We start from the raw sequence: 20,290 nt of genomic DNA, 5'->3' as shown, positions 1-20,290 counted from the left end.
ATCCATTATATGTATTATGATCTACTGTATTCTGCATCCTATAATTAAAATAGCATGCAATCTATTCACACAAAGGTGTTGATTGAGACATCATCGCATCTCTGTGTTAAATCTATGAAGCCTTGTCTCTCTTGTATCTCGGTGCATTGATGCACTTTGTTGCTCTATGAAACACTTTGTACTTCTCGGAGCTCGTTAAAATTAGACCCGGATCTTACTCAGACTCTTTCTCTCACTTTCACTTTCCCAAAATGAAGTAAAGTCTTTGAAGACGGCGCTATGAAGAGCAAAGTGTGTTCTTTCTTTTTTTTTGCTATGTAAAGAGCGCGGCAGCTTTTCTCTTTATTGTCTCTGACATCTCAGTGCTTGGGTCTGAGCTTGATCGAGGGCATGTTTGGTTTCACTTCCTTCCTCTATTCCATTTCCTGATTTCTTGTGCATGTTGAGGCTCACGGCTGATGTGTGTGAGAGGCTTTCAGCTGCCAGGTTTTGTTCTCACTGAATCTGCAGCTTATAATTATGTGTCATAGAGAACAAGGCAACAGTAGGTTTAACAAGTTAGGGCTGTCAGGGCACGTTTCAAGATTAACATCTCAATGAAATGATAAGAGAATGAATGAATGATAACTGATTAAGCAGTTGTTTGTGTCTTTGAACTGAGTGTATCATTAGCTGTCTTGTTCTCTGCTTCTCTGCTAGCCTGCTAGCTAGTTTGTTTGTAGCACACTCCTTTGCTAGCTGCATTACACCCACTCAAGGAGTTTAATATCCTTGCTCCCATGTAATACAAGCTGTATTTGGAATATATTTGCTGTCTTCTCAGTAAAAACAGAGATTCAGCAGAACTTTAAGCCAAATGCTTCAAGAAACAGATGGATGGAAAGACTGCATGCTGCATGTTTGACCACATGGTCGGTTCGTTGCGCCACGATTAGCAATCCATGGTTCCTCTTAACGTTAAACCGCTCATTTTCACTGGTTTAGACAAAAAACAACTACTGATTATGTGGTGATTTTGGGGTTTTCTCTGGTAGGAGATCATGAATGCAGCAGTTGCCCTGGTCCCGCCGCGTCTAGACTATGTAATTGGTTCATTACAGCCCTGTACAATATGATCAAAGAGGGTGAATATTTTGTTTAACACTGACATTGATCCCTTAACTAGACCTTTGTGCATGACAACATTTGCTTTACTGTTTAAAATAAAGAGCTCATAGTTGAAATACAGAACCAGTGCTTAATTCCTCATCTTTTACTACAAGAGCATAGACAATTTAAGCAGTAAATAGTCTGATTTCATCCTCATTTCACTTTTTTTCTGGCCTACATGCTGGCTCTTTGTTGCCCTTATATAAGCCCATGTCTAAACAGATATAACTTACTTTATATCACATACAAATCTCCCTAACACAATTAATGTTGCAGAATGGGAAGCATGCCAACATCACACATGTGAATTCTCCAGAGCTTCTGATGCTTTGTGCCTTAATTACCCAGCTTACAACAGCGCAGTGGGCTAGCCCTTCAGGGCCCTTTATGTCCTCTGAGATGCGTCTATGGAGGCCAGGCAGACTCTTTGTAGCTCTGTCCCTTCACTGCCTTTGTCTTTCCATCGCATGGGTCCCATGGGTGAGTCCACAGTGTTATCCCGTGTGTTATTATTGGCCAATGATAAAGTAGCTGCCACGGCCCTCATGAATTATGCAGGTGAAAGGGAAGCAACTCCGCCCTCAGTTATGTAAATGTGCTTGGAGGAGACAGAGGGAGGAAAGTTGCTGGGTGGGTGGGTGTGTGGTGTGTACGCCCATTTTTTTTTGTTGAACAGTGCTCATAGAGGGAGTTGGTTTCCACCATCACATGGTTTGTGTGTGTGTGTGTGAAAGGGGAAGTGACAAGTCATGCTCTACTGACATACATATGAAGTAGTAAAGTTCTAAAAAAAAAGATTTAATGTTATAAAGTGTATCAATGTACACTTTGCCACTATTGATCGTAACAGTAAATTCTGGTAGGTTTTTACAGATCAAATGTGTTTTTTTGATGCAATAAACAGTAGACATGAGAAGTTATAACCACAATGGTCGATGTAGGGAATGATAGTATCACCACCTAAAAACCTCACACTGCCCTTAGCACTGAAAGCAGTGCTGCCACAAACGTGAACTTGCATGCACTTTGTAAATGTATGTGACTGTGCCTAAGCCTACTACTGATGCTAATTTACCCCTGAATAGCTTCATCACTGCCCTGTGTGAGTAAGCCATTCAGCCATGCATAAAACAAACTCTGCCTATAAATAACCCAGACTGTGCCAGGCCAGTACAGGTATTGAGCGTTAGAATGGGTAACAACCGCTCAAAGCATGGCAGCTCTGTGTCTTATTATGTCATGACTGACAGCAAACACTGACCTATTGATGTCCCATAATCAGTAATTGCATTGGTGCTAGCGCAACTTCTAAGAGTAAATTGACCAATCCGCTTCTCCGCTTACAGTCCCAATCTAGTTTTCTGAAATCTTCGAGTAACAGATCCTTTGACAGTTGTTTTCCATTGCCATTGATGACATTAAAGTCCTCTATGCGTTTTTAAATTGTCTCCTTGACCCTGGTGCTCAGGTTGAATGGATACCCAATAAGATTGTGCATATCCTGGACCTATACCATCTCACTGTAACATTGAGTGTATGTGTTTGTTCAAGGAAAAAGGCCTAATCTCTCTTTCCCCATTGGTTGTGCAGCATATCCAATTAGATGATAGTATGATATTCAAACTTATATCAACTGTTTTGCATCAGATGAGAGCATTAGGGCATCCATCACATCATAATACACTACGTGTGTGTGTGTGTGTGTGTGTGTGTGTGTGTGTGTGTGTGTGTGTGTGTGTGTGTGTGTGTGTGTGTGTGTGTGTGTGGTGTGTGTGTGTGTGTGTGTGTGTGTGTGCGTGCGTGCGTGCGTGCGTGCGTGCGTGCGTGCGTGCGTGCGTGCGTGCGTGCGTGCGTGCGTGCGTGCGTGCGTGCGTGCGTGCGTGCGTGTGTGCGTGTGTGCGTGCGTGCGTGTGTGTGTGTGTGTGTGTGTGTGTTATAGTTACAGTCTATCTTTGCAGGTCTGCTGGCTCAGTAGGTGATTCACTGTTATGAAGGAGAATATTAATCTGGCAAAGGCTCAGGCTGTCCTGTTATGGAAGCAGATGGTACCTGACAAACAGGAGCCATGTAGACACAGATAACCCTCTTTCTTTCTGCAGTATCTATCCATCCATCCATCTATCTATTTATCTATATCTATTTATCTATCTATCATTTTGGGGATTTATAGCAGTAGTAGAGGGATGTGTTTGTGGTAAAGTAAGAGTTAATTGAATAAGCTATTTTTGTAATATTACTACAAATGAATACACAATCAAGCAACCAGTCATGAGATTATAATTGCCTTTGTTCTGTCATGTTGTCAGGCAAGTCAAACAAATAGCCTATTTGCATGAATTCTCAATAATAATATAATATAAAGTATTTTCATAAAAACAAACTGTATATGAATTAATGTTAATCCTGTAAAATGAATACACTTCTTTGTGATAGCCCACAACAAAGCCTCATCACCACCTAACCTCTATCGCCTGTGTCTCATCACATCACCTATAGAGGGCAGATTGAGGAGCTCTGTGCACATAACGGTTCAGTGTTGACCAACATTGTCCAACAGTTACTATAAGTTACTCAATTTACAGGATGAAGTCAAATGTTTAAAGAAAGTCAAGTTTTCGTCAGTTTCGCTCACATTATTATTTATTTATAGTGCTAACATGGCCAAATAGATGTCAACCAAATCCCGTTCAGTTATTTGGCAATTTTGTGTTTTCTGCTTACTGTCAAATGTACTCAAGTCAATAAGCATCAGTTATGAGCTATCCAAAGAGGGATGGATCCATGTCTTCCTTCGGCATATATTCCACACTCTAATGGTCTTTAGTGATGATAATTCTAACTCGTATAAATTGTTGAGCACTTATTTGTAGCGTTTCCCGCGACCAAAATATGCAGTGGGGGCGTTAGCGAACGTTGTAACCAAGATTTAAAAAGTTGAAATCTTATTGAAAACATGTCCTAATATGAGGATTCAATTAAGCCGAATTTGAAATATAGCTATTCTCATTTAGAATCTGCTTCAATCATGTTCATTGGGGTATTTGTATGTATGCCGAGATGCAAGGAAACTTAAAACAAGCATCATTATGGTTATGTCTGGTTGCGCTCCCTCAACGGGGCTTAGCCGTAGTTTGGATACGGGGACAGATGAGGGTTGTCTGCAGTCGTTTCTTACCTGTGACATTTGCGGTCGGAGGTTGATTTCCTTTAGGTTGATGGACTGGGGTCTCAGGTTGTTGAGCAGATGGCACAGGAGGACTCCATCCCGGAGAGTCTGAGCCAAGTCAAATACCTGAGCAGACTCCCATGTAACCCGGTGGTTAGCTGCAAGCACCTTGCAGTTTATTAACCACAGCGCGCATTGCCTCCAATACTCCATCATTATTGTGACTTCTGTGGGACGAGCTTTAAGAGAATAAGATGTTTTTAGCAAATGAAACTGCTCACGGCTCAGTAGTGTGTCTTAAATCGTATCCATGCTATATCCGCCAACTGTAAAAGCCGATGAAAACGGAACTGGAGCACAGCTGGTGGAGGATGAGTCCGGTGTGCTGAGGCTGTGGATGGAGCGCACCCTGCACTCTTCCTCTCTCGCTCTCTCACTCACACACCCACATACACACACTCTCTCACTCAGCGTTTCTCAATGTCTCTCTTCCCTCCCCCTCACACAGTTCCTCACCTCTTCCGCTTGTCATCCATAGGCTCTTAGTATATGAAATTACAGTAAACATAACAACTAAATACTTAGTACAGAACACATCATATTCTGCTGTGAAAAAACATGCTTTTCCTCAATTGTATGCATTCATTTTCGTTATTTTGTACAGCCAATATGATCAAATATGTCCAAGTTCCTCTCTGTATGCAAATACTCCAGGGATTATAAAAATAGGGCTTGTCAATTAATGGTTAACAAACCTTATCATAAACCAATTGAAACTCATCAGTTGCCATTTAAGTATATGAAGTACAGTTTTATAACTTCCTATGAATTTAATTAAGTAAAAGGCAGTGTATAATTGAGCATGTATATTCTGGTATATCTACTTATTATATGATCAAATTTTACTGCAGTATCATTAAATGACAGGTTAATGACACCTTAAAACGGTGTTATTTTCATATGTAAATAAATGGCTGCTTCTCCTGTTTATGCATATCGGATGTTTTTACCAGAACTCTGAACCTTGCATTTGTATGAGTGAATCATTGGTCCAGGAGGAACATTTGTTGCAAAAAGCAGATGTGTGTTATTTACTTTTTGGTAAAGTGGAATTTCATTTTAGCTGCGTCCAATTTGTTCTGTTAAAAAATATAAACACTGTAACACTGCATATATCAAAGATGTACAATAAAAGTTGAATTGCTTCTTTATTGAGTTGTCTTGAAATGGAATTCAAGCAACAAGTTCTTATTTTGATGCCAAAAAGGCTGTTGGACAATACATAGTTGTATGGAAAGTTGTTTTTAAATTGGATTTACTGACTGTATTTTCCAAGAAGCCCACAAAATGACACAGCCATTAAGTCCCCGTTGGTTCCTAATCTGTGTTAGGCTATTACCCCAAACTGTTTCTATTAAAGTAATGGTATCACTTTCTGCAATCAAACACCAATAAGGTCCTACAGCCATTTCCACTTTGAGATTACCACCCCTTCAATTGTTTCCTCTGTTTTGTAGAAAGTAAACAAAACCTACTTCTGTTTTCACTACTTCCATTCTAACTTGCCATTTATAGATGACACATTTATATATTTGTCCAATACAATATGTTTGCATTTATGGTTTGAGAACAAAGCTTTGTGTTAATGACAGTATTTTCACACAATCATAGCCAAGAAAGAGGCAAGAATTAACATTTCTAACATAATGATTTTGCAAATGCATGCTGGCTTCTTATCATCTCACTAAGAGCATGATTGGTGTGACTGAGCCAATATATGGTCCAACTGAAGCTGGCGTTATCTCTTATTGCTTCTGTGTGAATAAATGAGGAAACTCTCCTCAGATTCTGCTGCATGCTGACATCTCTGGTTAGACTTATGAGCATCAAATTAAACGCTTTAAATTGCTCAGTAATGTGTGGAGCCTGGCAGGGGGAAATGTAAAAGATATATATAGATATGTATACTGCATTAAGGCCACACTATACTCATTTGTGTGCACATTATATCATTTGTTCCCTCAATTGAAATAAATCCTTCCCATGTTTTGATGAATTTGTGAATACAGATTCCATTTTTCAATATTTTTTGGAAGTTCACGAGGCCAGGTCATTTATTCCAGCCACCATCAATCAGTTAAAGCACTTGACCTTGAGACTATTTTATTAATCTTTACTCTAGCTTATGGAGGAATTGTTGTTTAATTGTTATTAAATGGAAATGCAAATTACATTCTACATTTGGATGATCTACCAACTAACTCACCTTGAAAGCTAATTATCAATGTAACTTATGAACTGCCTAATGAACTGTAAAAATAAATATATCAACTCAAGGCCTGGATTCATAAATTCATGCCATTCAACAGACCAGCATTTCTCCCTGAAATTCAGCCTAGGCTCTGTATGGTAATGGCAGCATGTTGGGTCATAATGGTATGCGCAAGCCGCCTTTGCTTCAGCTTTACAAGGTGCCAGTTTATTGCGTAGCATAGCCCAAACATACAGAGTGGCGAAGAGAATGTGGCCAAGAATGTGAAGCAGTATAATTACTTCCTCTGTCACTGTCAAGATGCTCTTGAGCCCCAACTGATCCAGAGGAGCTGCAGAGTAAGAGTAAAAGACTGCAGCGAGTAGCTTCCAGGCACAAATGTGAAGCGAGAGTGAACCTGCAATAAAAGTTTATATTGATCCCTGTTGGGCTATCACCACAACGCTAAAGCAAAAGGCAACATAAAGACTGTAGAGTAAATGGGATTACATCCAAATCAGGATATGCAAAAAGGGATTTAGGCGTCAGAGCAGCAGCAACACAGAAATAAATGGTATATTTAGACAATTCTAGATGTGTTACAAAATGGTATGCATTATATAACACAGACAGGAATAGGAAAGAAATCCAATATCTGAAAACATAACTCTTTGTATAACACAAGGGGTGCCGGTAATCACATTAACAGTGCTACATGAGGCGCCTCTCACGGCATGTGCAGAAATGATGAGAGATAAGAAGAGCAGAATTCCACACCTACAATATTAATTTCCTTTCCAGATAAAAATGAGACTCACAGAGATGTTAAGATTGCAGAGTAAGGATTCTTACAGAAAAACAGTACGCAGAACAAAAATAATGTATGTCGATGAAACACATTTAGTTCATTTACATAGCCTGTGCAAACAATACTGTGAAGATTAGTCTCCAGCATGTGCAGCTGTAAACACTTCTGTGATGTAGAATTCCTCATCTCCACTTCGACTCTTCATATTTGTGCAGATGATTTGGATGAATGTCAGTCGCTCCTACTCTATTGTTTATCCACATTGTATTCAAATGAAGACTGATTGTAATGGAAGGAGTTTGTATGGCTTAGATGTGAGTGTCCAGCTTTGTCTTCCACTGGCCTCACACCGGATACCATGGCTGCATAGCGCAGATGACAGGAGAGGTGACTAGCGGCCGGATGCTGGCATACCTCTAAGCACCCTTCTCCAGTTTCAGCTTTCTCTCTGAGACGAGAAGGACAACCATGCCGCGAGGCAATTATCAGCATTCCTCTGATAAATGCTGTACAAGGACTCAGGGGAAGCAAACACACACAGAAGTGTAACACAAGCATGCATTTGGGAAATTGTGAGTTCTTTTTTTAAATTGCAAAATCAACACATCAAAACATAGCATGTTTGAACTCATTTTCATCAAAGCACAGATTGCCTATTTCTGGGTTATATCACCTAGAATAAGACCAGAATTAGTTGTTAATGACTAGCTATGTGAGCTTCCAGGAAACAGCATGATTATGTCTAGGCACATATGGCAGATGTGATCTGACTGCCAGGGTATTTTTTCAAAATCACAGCACATAATTAAAGTGCTTCTATAATCACATAAGAGATAAAATGTTCGTTGGGTCACTGGAGATAATGAAAAAACAAGATGGCACACGATAAGAGGATATAGAATTATTTTAGGACATCAAAAATTAAAAAGATATGTAAATAAACTAAAAAACAAGGACAGTCTACAGCAGCCATGTGTTAGCCTTCTCAGACTTAGCTGTACATCATGTTTAGCGCTAATTAGCAAATATTATCATAGCGTGCTAAATGGTTAATGTTCTTCATGCTTAGCATTAGAATTCATTCCCATTTTTTGGGCAGGTGTCATACTGAAGTCAGCATTGAAAACAAAGCACCGTTGTGCCTCACAGCTACAGTGGGGCAAAAAAGTATTTAGTCAGCCACTAATTGTGCAAGTTCTCCCACTTAAAAAGATGAGAGAGGCCTGTAATTTTCATCCTAGGTATACTTCAACGATGAGAGACAGAATGGGGGGAAAGAATCCAGAAAATCACTGTCTGATTTTTAAAGAATGTATTTGCAAATTATGGTGGAAAATAAGTATTTGGTCAATAACAAAAGTTAATCTCAATACTTTGTTATATACCCTTTGTTGGCAATGACAGAGGTCAAACGTTTTCTGTAAGTCTTCACAAGGTTTTCACACACTGTTGCTGGTATTTTGGCCCATTCCTCCATGCAGATCTCCTCTAGAGCAGTGATGTTTTGGGGCTGTCGCTGGGCAACACGGACTTTCAACTCCCTCCAAAGATTTTCTATGGGGTTGAGATCTGGAGACTGGCTAGGCCACTCCAGGACCTTGAAATGCTTCTTACGAAGCCACTCCTTCGTTGCCCGGGCGGTGTGTTTGGGATCATTGTCATGCTGAAAGACCCAGCCACGTTTCATCTTCAATGCCCTTGCTGATGGAAGGAGGTTGTCACTCAAAATCTCACGATACATGGCCCCATTCATTCTTTCCTTTACACGGAGCAGTCGTCCTGGTCCCTTTGCAGAAAAACAGCCCCAAAGCATGATGTTTCCACCCCCATGTTTCACAGTAGGTATGGTGTTCTTTGGATGCAACTCAGCATTCGTTCTCCTCCAAACACGTCTAGTTGAGTTTTTACCAAAAAGTTCTATTTTGGTTTCATCTGAACATATGACATTCAACCAATCCTCTTCTGGATCATCTAAATGCTCTCTAGCAAACTTCAGACCGGCCTGGACATGTACTGGCTTAAGCAGGGGGACACGTCTGGCACTGCAGGATTTGAGTCCCTGGCGGCGTAGTGTGTTACTGATGGTAGCCTTTGTTACTTTGGTCCCAGCTCTCTGCAGGTCATTGACTAGGTCCCCCCGTGTGGTTCTGGGATTTTTGCTCACCGTTCTTGTGATCATTTTGACCCCACGGGGTGAGATCTTGCGTGGAGCCCCAGATCGAGGGAGATTATCAGTGGTCTTGTATGTCTTCCATTTTCTAATAATTGCTCCCACTGTTGATTTCTTCACACCAAGCTGCTTACCTATTGCAGATGCAGTCTTCCCAGCCTGGTGCAGGTCTACAATTTTGTTTCTGGTGTCCTTTGACAGCTCTTTGGTCTTGGCCATAGTGAAGTTTGGAGTGTGACTGTTTGAGGTTGTGGACAGGTGTCTTTTATACTGATAACGAGTTCAAAGAGGTGCCGTTAATACAGTTAACAAGTGGAGGACAGAGGAGGCTCTTAAAGAAGAAGTTACAGGTCTGTGAGAGCCAGAAATCTTGTTTGTTTGTAGGTGACCAAATACTTATTTTACCGAGGAATTTACCAATTAATTCATTAAAAATCCTACAATGTGATTTCCTGGATTCTTTCCCCCCATTCTGTCTCTCATAGTTGAAGTGTACCTAGGATGAAAATTACAGGCCTCTCGTCTTTTTAAGTGGGAGAACTTGCACAATTGGTGGCTGACTAAATAGTTGTTTGCCCCACTGTATATAGCAATGCTATTGACTCGTTGTCTTGCTATCTTTCTGGTTAGTCATATTTGCTGCCTTTTCCCCAAGGTAGAGCCTGAAAGAGAAACCCCCCACATGGAGTACATCTGAAAGTGTGTCCAGTTCAAAAATAAATGATCCCTTTGTGTGGTTTGCAAGTTTTGGCATGAAGAGGAATCATTTCCACTCCCAACTATCTTGCAAGAGGATCATGGCAAACAAAGCTTAGCACCTCCCTGAACATGAGGGCACTGCCACATTGTCCGCACTCCTTCAATATCTCCTGCAAATTCTGCCAGGTTGAAATGTATAGAGCCTCACCACCAGGCTCATTGTGTCACTGGATCTGGTGGCAGTGTCTGATCTATTTGTGCCGCTCTTTTATCCCCTCTGTGAAGGGCATGTTTTTTTCCCTGCGAGTGAATACAAATGCTCTCCTTTTATAGCAGACTTAGAAGAATTATCTCTCAGTTGCACCTGACACTAAATGTACGTGTCTCTCCATTAAATTAACTTTGACTGTCCTTTCATAATCCGCTCATTCAAATGTTCTTCTATTGATGGAACATTTCAGTTTGTCCGCCTGAAACAGGATTTTGGTGCACATAGCAAGTTCAAACATTAGCATAAATATATTTACTTTTCCACAACCATGACAAATGTAACACTGGAGGTGACCCCAGCCGCTTTTGTTCATTGTTTTCTAACTGCTATTGATTACATTACCCTACCCGTGGCACTCTATTCTGCTGGTTTAGGAGGCAAGAAAATAAATCAATGGCCTGGGATACCTATGAGAGGCAGGGATAAGTGGAGCCTGGCCCGGCCTCTCAGGGCTCCATCAGAGCTGGAACAGGGGGATCACCTGGGGAATCACCAGGATTGACGCAATAGAGTGGAAGATATAAAAAGAGAGTACACAACAAATTAAAATATCAAACAAAGTCTTTGAAAGCTATTTAAATGTATAGTAATTCTCCCTCTGGTGTTGCAGTATAGTAGTCGAGTGCAAATTAACTGATACATAAAGTGTTTGGGTTGTTTTTATAAACCGTCTGGAGTTTAGACACATGATCGTGAGCAGGAATAGTCCATATGGCTGGAGCCCCAAGCTCAGTGGGTGAGGGGGTGACCCCCAGTGTTTCGTCTGTGAAGGGCCTCAACAATCCAGCAAAGCAGAACTGTTGCCTCCAGCTGCAGAAAGCATCTCCAAATGGTCAGTGGTATGACAAAATGCCACGCAAGCTGAGTCAGATCAATACACTTGCAAGCTATAAGTGTGTTCTTTCTTTAGTCTTCTTTTGTTCAGTCTCCTTTTACTTTTCACCAACTTAAACTGAAATATCTTGACAATAATAAGTTGGATTGTCAAGATATTTCAGTTAAAAGTTTAACTGGATATAGACAATCATTGTCCTCCTTGAACATTCTGTCTATCTGTGTTGTGCTTTTGGGTTTGAGTTCATTTTAAACATTACATAATCATAATTACCATAGTGATCCTCTGACTGTGATCTGTCTACAAAAGCATGTCAATGTGTTCTTTAATTAAGAAATAACTTCACATCTACCTAATAGATTCTGAGATGCATGTCTAGTGAATGCAGCTCAAGGCCGGACTCCTCCCCAACCCCTCCCCTCATTAGAGCAGAGTATAAAAGGCACCTGGTGGCTCTGCTGTCATGGTCGCTGTTACAGGCTGCATAACTTAGTATATGGATACATCTGCTAGTATTTCATGCTCACTTACTACTTCCTTGCAGATTGTCCTGAAGCTCAGTAGTGTTCTAAAACCTCTTCCTGTGGTGAGTAGGGCAGACCTTAATTTAACCATTGCTTTTAGGTTCACCTGCTGCTGTTTGGTTTTTGCATAATACTGTGTTTTGCCTTTTTAGTCAAGTGTTTGTCTTTCTTTATATATTTCCCCTGTTGTTTTCTGTCTTGAACAGCACTGGGGAGCACACATGGACTTTTAGTAATACATGTTAAGTAAATATTGTAAACCAATTTGTTCAATAAAGATCATTTTAACTGAATATTTCTTGTTGGTTGTTTTCTAATCAATGATTTTTATCTTTCAGCAACATTTCCTGAGTTTCCTTTTTGATTACATTTAATAAAAAGTACTTTATTTGGCAACACCTCCTCAATTAACGAATCTGTGTACTGTTTTGCATCGTCTTTCTGTGTCTGTCATACACTTAAGTTGTTAAATACTTTAAAATATACGAAAACATCTTTCTTCACACTATTGATTCTTATTAGTTTGAACCTTACACATCAACTCTACTCCAATAAAGATTTTATATAACCTCTATTTACACTACCAGCTCTTCGGCCTCTATCCTGTGCCAAACAGGAGATTTTTTTTCCTGAGGTTGTCATTGGTCGATGCTTATCACTGGGCTGATGGTACCCTCCCTTTGTGAGAAAACTGACATTGATACAAAATATTTCAACACTTCAAGTCTTAAGAGGTGAAGAAGACGCTTGAAGGTAAGGATAAAAAAAAGTCTGTATTTGTTAAGGTCTTAAAATATATTGTTGTACTTCATTATGATGCACCATGTTGCTTCAAGGACATCTGTTGTATTCATTGAAAGTATACAAACATTAATATTCTGATCATATTACAATAACTTTGACTAAATTACAAAGTGTGTTCTGTCTAAGGTTATATTAGTCTTCAATGTGTAAGAATAATTCTCTAATATTTACCAGAAGTTATGTAATCAAATGCTGTGTTGATGCAGCTATCTTCGATTTCTACAAAAATAAATGGTAGAAAATGACATGCAGACAAACTTGATTCACCAAAAAAAAAAAAAAAAAGTCTAATGCATGTGGATATATTGAATGCATCATGCATACATTCAAACCCAATGTGTAAAAGTACTTTTGCTCGACAACATCCAACCATTATAGAGAGATGTAATTGGATGTCATTATTACAATTACAGGCATAGAGCGTAAGTTTTTCTTTTTTATATATTTTTAATTTACAATGAAATCCTCATTATTTCATGCATGTGCTGTACTTCTGTGTGAAATGAAAAGAGATGGCCTCGACTCTAGCAGACAGAGCCATTGGGGCCATTATTGGGGCAGCAGTGGCAGATGCAGCAGGTAAGATAAACTGTGTGATACAAGTTCTGTGACTCAGCTGCAGCTACAGGACTTTCTATATTACTTTCCATAATATCTGCTTCCTTCACTTCACACCAATTCACAGGCCTTTTGCATTTTACGAGGCTTTCATATAGCTTCAACTGGTTCCTGTTATACGCATGTCTATTTGTTGCAAATGTCGCCTTTATTCACAACTAGTTGGGGTTAAATATCTTTAAAAAGCTTTCTAGTGTTTTTTTTTAAGTTATATATTGGCTATAACGCCTAACAGTTTATTTGTTTTGTTGTAGTTACATTACGTTGCATTATCTTTAAGCAACATCTGTACATGCTGATTAAATACAGGGGCGGTTACCACACAGTCTATGGCCGTTACTTAACTTATGAAAGTCATGTTGACGTCACACATAGTGTTATGAAAGCACAGTTTCTCCAATAGTATCATCAATAAGTCACTTAAATATGATAGATTTTATCTTCACTTCCACATTATTCTTAACTCACAGCATAATGATGCATACTGAATGAGTAATTCAAAATGTTGCTTCACATGTGTTACTTATTTACTTGCTCCATTACAACCCACTTCTCTTTCCCTTCCCATGTTATCTGTTATTGACCGGCTGTCTACACAGGTCATTTCAAAAACACTAACATTCAAAAGTATTGAATGTTCCACTATTTTTCGTGTGTGTGTGTGTGTGTGTGTGTGTGTGTGTGTGTGTGTGGTGTGTGTGTGTGTGTGTGTGTGTGTGTGTGTGTGTGTGTGTGGTGTTGTGTGTGTGTGTGTGGTGTGTGTGTGTGTTGTGTGTGTGTGTGTGTGTGTGTGTGTGTGTGTGTGTGGTGGTGTGTGTGTGTGTGTGTGTGTGTGTGTGTGTGTGTGTGTGTGTGTGTGTGTGTGTGTGGTGTGTGTGTGTGTGTGTGTGTGTGTGCTGTGTGTGTGTGTGATGTGTGTGTGTGTGTGTGTGTGTGTGTGTGTGTGGGTGTGTGTGTGTGTGTGTGTGTGTGTGTGTGTGTGATGTGTGTGTGTGTGTGTGTGTGTGGTGTGTGTGTGTGTGTGTGTGGTGTGTGTGTGTGTGTGTGTGTGTGTGTGTGTGTGTGTGTGTGTGTGTGTGTGTGTGTGTGTGTGTGTGTGTGTGTGTGTGTGTGTGTGTGTGTGTGTGTGTGTGTGTGTGTGTGTGTGTGTGTGTGTGTGTAGTGTGTGTGTGTGTGTGTGTGTGTGTGTGTGTGTGTGTGTGTGTCTCTATCTGTGTGTTTGTGTGTGTGTGTGTCCCCTCTCCAGCCCCCGCCCATGCATTGGATCTACAATCCTGATACGCTCAAAGAAGTTCTCTCTGATCTGGAGCCCTGTCCGGAGTTTCGGCCTCAGTCAGCGAATCCTTTCTACCGCAGGACTACGGGCGAGCAGACCTGCTATGGAGACCAGGCCTACGTCCTGCTGGAGTCCCTGAGCCAGTGTGGAGGTATGGAAACAGGCAGCACCAAATACCCTGTCAGTGCTTGCCAAAGCCATGGAGTATCATTGTTTTCATCAGCAATAAATTGATGGCATCTCAAAGACTTCAAAGATTCCCCTAAACATTTCTAGTAAACGTTTGAGAAAAGACTGTGCGGTGTTGGTACATGAAATATGAAGGAATAGTACTGAGATGATTATTTTATCTTAGCATAAAAACCACAAGCAGGCGGAAACGGCTAACCAAACTGTAGTTTAAAACAGATAAGTGGTGGTTTTATCTGGGTTTAAGATGAGGTATTTTTCTCTTTAAATGCTCTGACTTCTTATAAGGGTTACTCCCTGAACATCATGCTGTATTGAAGAATACTTGAAACTCATTATTAAGATCAATAGATCTTAGAAATCAATAGAAACATGTTTACAAAGATGATAAATCAAATGAGAAGTTTGGTCATTTTCTCATAGACTACATTCTGACTTCTTGTTGCTACCAGTGGGATCACCCTGCCAATATAAATTATTCAGGTTTAGGGCACTTCAACATTGGTTTGAACGCAAATACTACCTATATACTACCTCATTTATAAGCTAAGCTAAAGTCTTCTCATCTACTTATCTGTGAAAAAAGTCAATAAGTGAATTTACAATGTTAAGATTTCGAAAATGAACTTTTTTTGGTTATATGCCACATTTAACAGATCACTTGCCTTTTACTATATGTACATTGTATAAAAAAGGATATTACATGTGTGTGTTTAATACTTTTAACATTATTTTTTATTAAAGAAACACTATGTCATGTGTTGGCAGATGTTAATGAAGAAGATTTGACCAAGCGCATCTACAAGTTCTTTGGTCCAGGAACAGTGTACGACCTGCCTCTCAATGACCCTTACAGACAGAAAGGAGGTACTGTACCTGTTAATCTTTTATGTAAATGGCGATTATGTGATGTCCATATGTATCAATCATCAACCTAACTAACCTAAAAGGATGTGAGAGCATCTGTTACTGTCTGATAACACTGTGAGTAATGTTTTTCCTACCAGCTGCTGGGGGAATTCCCACCCCATGTAAAATATTCCATACAGTCAGACTTCTCTTTTCTTAGTTGGTGTTCAGAGCTTTGGATATGTGCTACTTTTTTTACTGTCAGGATATCATATAAATACAGTGCTACTGTAAAGCACGGTGACAGCACAGGGCACTTTTGGGTACAGTAAACCACCGACATCTTTATGTCCTAGAATAATATAAGAAGAGCTGTGTCATCAGCACTGGCAGAGATAGCTGTGGCTGAGCAGACAAAGAAAAGAGCTCCACCTACAGAAACTTGAACTGCATCAACAGAGAGTAAAAGGAAACGTTGCTTTTTCTGTCCCTCGCTTGCTTGGCACCAGCCACACTTCTCAGATTCTATATCATTTGAATGAAGCCGTAAATCATATCTAAAATGCATTTTTGTTGTATTTTCTAGCTCCCAAAGCAATCCTCCCCATAGACGGCCCATGGAGAAATGCGAGCCTGAAAGCATTCATCAGAAATGTGGATGCTGGCAAAGAAGAAACTGGTAAAGATCACAAATCAGAAGTCCATGAAGACATCCCCAGTTTTGTGATTGTAATCTCTGTATGTGTGTGTTTTTATAAGGCTGTGATGTGGACTGTCAGATGGACGGGGTCACTAAGCTGGCTCCGGTGGTGGCCATGTATGCCGGCCGCCCTGAGATGTTGGAGAAAGTGGAGAAGGCCATTCGAGTGACCCAGAACAATGACATGTGTGTGGCTGTGACACTGGCTGCGGCAAGGTAAGAGAACATGGTCCAGCACAGGAGTTATACAAAGATTTTGAAGGGAGTGAAAGGAGACTTAACCTTTTGTCCGTCTAATTTTGCAAGGTTTTTGGAGTACTTTATTCTGAATGGTCCCGACCCTAATGCTCTGGATGCTGTTGTGGCTCAGTTGAATGACCCGAACAGACAGAACCCTCAGGAGCTGGACCGGGCTGTCATTGGTGAGATAACATGTGTCTTTAAAGCTTCCTTGGTCATGAAATTAAAAAAAACTATTGACAGATATTTGTTAGCCACTTCTTTTTAAGAGGTAAATGGAATGGAAAGATCACCATTTACCAGTTGATGAGCATAGCTTATAGCATAAAGAGTCTATAAGGTATTAATTAGTGAGATTTAAACTTACTTGACTAAGTTAAGCTTATAAGATTTTGAGCTTTATATTGTATTCAATGGCTCAATATTAAAGTGGTATCAACCTCATTTAACTCAACGCAATAAAAGGAAATCTGCCGTATTGACCGATAGTTCAGAGAGAGTTTTTCTGGATATGGCAGGAACGTTGTCTTTTCTATTTTTCTAGTATCTTTCCTTGAACAAGCAGAAAGGGGATTGGGGTTACAAAATGCAGAATCAAAGAGGACTTGTGGGAAATGTGGTCAAAACTGCATGGAACGCAAAATGCTAAGGGAGAAACATGTCTTTGTTGCATTTGTCTTTGAACATCAAAATAGAATGTTACACAAGATATATAATGTGCGTTATTGGCAGCCAAAAATGGGCTCCAGTGTTTAAACATTAAACAATACATCTTATCTCTTTTCCTGTATCGCTTCTGCAGCGCATATCCACCAGGTGAAGGACAACCTAGCCAAGTCATCCCCACAGCTCATACCTGCTGCGTTCAAAAACACATGAGGTGAGCCGGGCGCTAGCAGCAGGACCAGGTCTGTGGACTTGGCATGGCGTGTGTGTGCTCCCTGTCAGTATCCGTTTGGGTCCTCCAGCCTTTGATCTCCTGGCTAATGCTCCCCCTCCTCTTTTCTTTTCATCCTCCCCTTCCTGCTGAGTGGAGTGTCTCAGGTTTTACAAGGCTAAAAGGTTGAGATGCTTAATATACATGTTCAGTTCACCAGAGCTTTTCAAGTATGATATTGCGAAAGTATATCAAATCATGCTCTTTGATAGCAATATTTGTCACTTAGAATAATTTCTATTTTATAGCTAAATCAGTTACTGTATTATTTACTATGTGTTTCTCAATCTGCTACTTAATGTTTGTGTGTAGTGTTGCCCGATGCGTTCCAGGGAGCGCTTCATGGAGTCCTGAAGCTGAAGCAGCTGGATGAAGCAGTCAGGGACACCATGCGCTGCGGGGGGTGCACCTCCAGCAGAGCCTCCTTCATTGGAGCCTGTTTTGGGGCACAGGTACTGAAGAGCTGAAGCTCTCAGGCTTATGAAATAGTCATTATCAATTAAACTGTTTTGAGTTTCTTATTGGTAAAAATCAGAAAGAAGAAGTGTTTTGAAAGATTTGTATATTATTTGTACATGTAGGACTAATCAAACCATTTAACTATTTTAATAATTGATCCATTATTGGAGACATTTTTATGAACAAATGGGAGAAAATCTCAAATATGTAGATTTAATATTTCAATCAAATGTTCTATTCATATTAAACTAAATATCTCCCGGTTATGACTGAATAAACAGCACATTTGAAGATATCCCTTTAGAATTGTAAAAACTGGGATGGACTTTTTCCACAAGTAAAGTATTATCTGTTAAAAAAATTGCCAAATGATTCAATACAAATAATCCCTAATTAAGGCACGATAATGTATACATGCAAATCATGTACAGCTGTTATATATACAGTCTATGGTAACAGCACAATAATAATACTAAGCTAAGTGTATGAAAGCTAGCCTATAGTCACATAATCAATCAAAAAGGCCAGAACATCATTCAAAGACATTACCCATTTGTTTCATGGTTCAAATGTATCGTATTGTTGTTGTCTGTAGTCGAACTCTTCTGATGAGTTTGACAGTGATCACATATATTCTGAAAGCTCTGTGCTGCCTGCGATGCTTTCAGCTGTCATCTTAATGTGTTTTCAGACGGGTCTCCAGGGCATCCCAGAGTCTTGGAAGGAGAGGACACTCAGATATCCTCTGCTGCTGGAGCTAGCACAAAGTGTGGTCCAAAAGAGTCAGCAAATGTAGTTCAGCTTTGATTTTGCCCTAAATACAGTTGTTTTATCACATATCAAGTATTTATGGAGTGTGGATAATCAAAACTTTTTTAGAATAGACTTGCAGATGTACTTTGACACGACGATTCATGACAGTCACATTCTCAAGTCTTGTACTGAATGAAACTCGAACCCATTTGCTCTGTCAAAACTGCATCATGTAAGAAAGTGAAAGTCTGTGCAAGGCTTTTATGTTGAGTTGAAGACATTAAATACATTTATCCTCAGCAGCTGCATTGTAGGAAACCATCTCAAATAAAAGATTGTAATGTCACCAACATACATGTATTGCTTATTTGTGGACAGTTTAATGATCTTAAAAAACTAGCACTGTCTTCTTGAAAAAACGACTTTTGCTGAAGTTAAGTTTCAAGAGGTTTTCTCTTACCCTTGAGTGTTTTCTGTTGTCGAGTGAAAGAACAGATACACACAGATTTACTACTGGAACAACCAGAGTGCAACCGATTCCTCCCTCAAAGGAGCTGTTCTGCCTTCCTAAAAGTGCTGACTTCCATATTCATGTGTTTAAAGCACCCGCCCCAACAATTCTAAAAGTTAGCCAAGCATAAAGCGAAGCCAAAGCCTTAATATCTTTGACATAGTGTGGTTATAAAAAATGCAGTGTGTAGGCTACTATGGGAGTCCATTCACTGTTTTACAGCTTACTTCTTCAGAAATGTATAACAAACAGGGAATATGTGATGCTTTAATACCTTTCAAAGTTGTAAATCAATCCCATTATGTAATTTACATGTCAATAATAAATTGCCGAAGGTGTCCCATGGGAAAACCAAAAGCATTTTAAGGTAATACCCAACATAAGAACAATTGTGTGGTTGAATAAAATGTCGAGTCATCGTTTAACTGAAAGGCTGTAGCTGACGGCCGATGGTAGCCTACAGAAGGGAAGCCATTTGATTTCCCCCTCTTCCTGACTTCCTCCACACAGCAGGTAGCAGGCGCTGTCTGGCATAATTACAACCAGACATGAAGAGTGTTTTTGTTTTTCCCAAAATCTCCCTCAACACATTTTCTAAGAAAGAGGGGAAGGTTGCAAGACATTTAGAAATATTATCCTCAGGGTAAATGAGATGCATAAACCAAATCTGCATTGTGGTGTACAAAAATCAGGGGAAATCATTCAGAGGGGAGGATCTAAATAATCTCCCCCTGTCTCCCTTGAAGCCTGAGTGTAGAACCATTTGTCCTCTACTTTCATGTGAATTGCAAAGTTTGGAGTCCAGCCATGACTGCCGCTAATAAGAAAATGCATAACTTATGAGGACAGATGAGACTCCCACTCGTCCTCCTTGTCTTCCTCCTCCTCTGCATAGTAGTAACGCATAATGAAATGTGTGCTGTTCCTGATGGTGGGAGGGAGCAGCATCTGGGGGCTTCAGGATGATATTCAGGAATATGTGTTGTTCCGTTGCATCTGAATGGTGTTTTTAACGACTGCTATTTGACCCCCCAAAAATTGCATGACTTAATTTAAACTCTCATTTAGACTTGATAGCTGT

At 40.0% G+C, this 20,290-nt stretch overlaps 1 protein-coding gene and 1 pseudogene across 2 annotated transcripts in view; one reads left to right on the top strand and one right to left on the bottom strand.

Annotated features, from left to right (window-relative positions):
• LOC117543597 (guanine nucleotide exchange factor VAV3) overlaps nt 1–4,742 on the bottom strand; it is an 83,476-nt gene extending 78,734 nt beyond the window's left edge. For both annotated transcript variants that reach the window (XM_034211957.1, XM_034211958.1), the window contains exon 1: nt 4,325–4,742. In XM_034211957.1, coding sequence (XP_034067848.1) covers nt 4,325–4,531 — 207 coding nt within the window. In that variant the 5' untranslated portion in view covers nt 4,532–4,742. The remainder of the gene's footprint in view (nt 1–4,324) is intronic.
• Nucleotides 4,743–12,546: 7,804 nt separating this feature from the next.
• Nucleotides 12,547–19,050, top strand: LOC117543612 (annotated as a pseudogene).
• Nucleotides 19,051–20,290: the final 1,240 nt, after the last annotated feature.

Source organism: Gymnodraco acuticeps, unplaced genomic scaffold (assembly GCF_902827175.1).
Source record: "Gymnodraco acuticeps unplaced genomic scaffold, fGymAcu1.1, whole genome shotgun sequence".
Taxonomy (NCBI): Eukaryota; Metazoa; Chordata; class Actinopteri; order Perciformes; family Bathydraconidae; genus Gymnodraco; species Gymnodraco acuticeps.
This window is presented reverse-complemented; position numbering and strand designations above follow the sequence as displayed.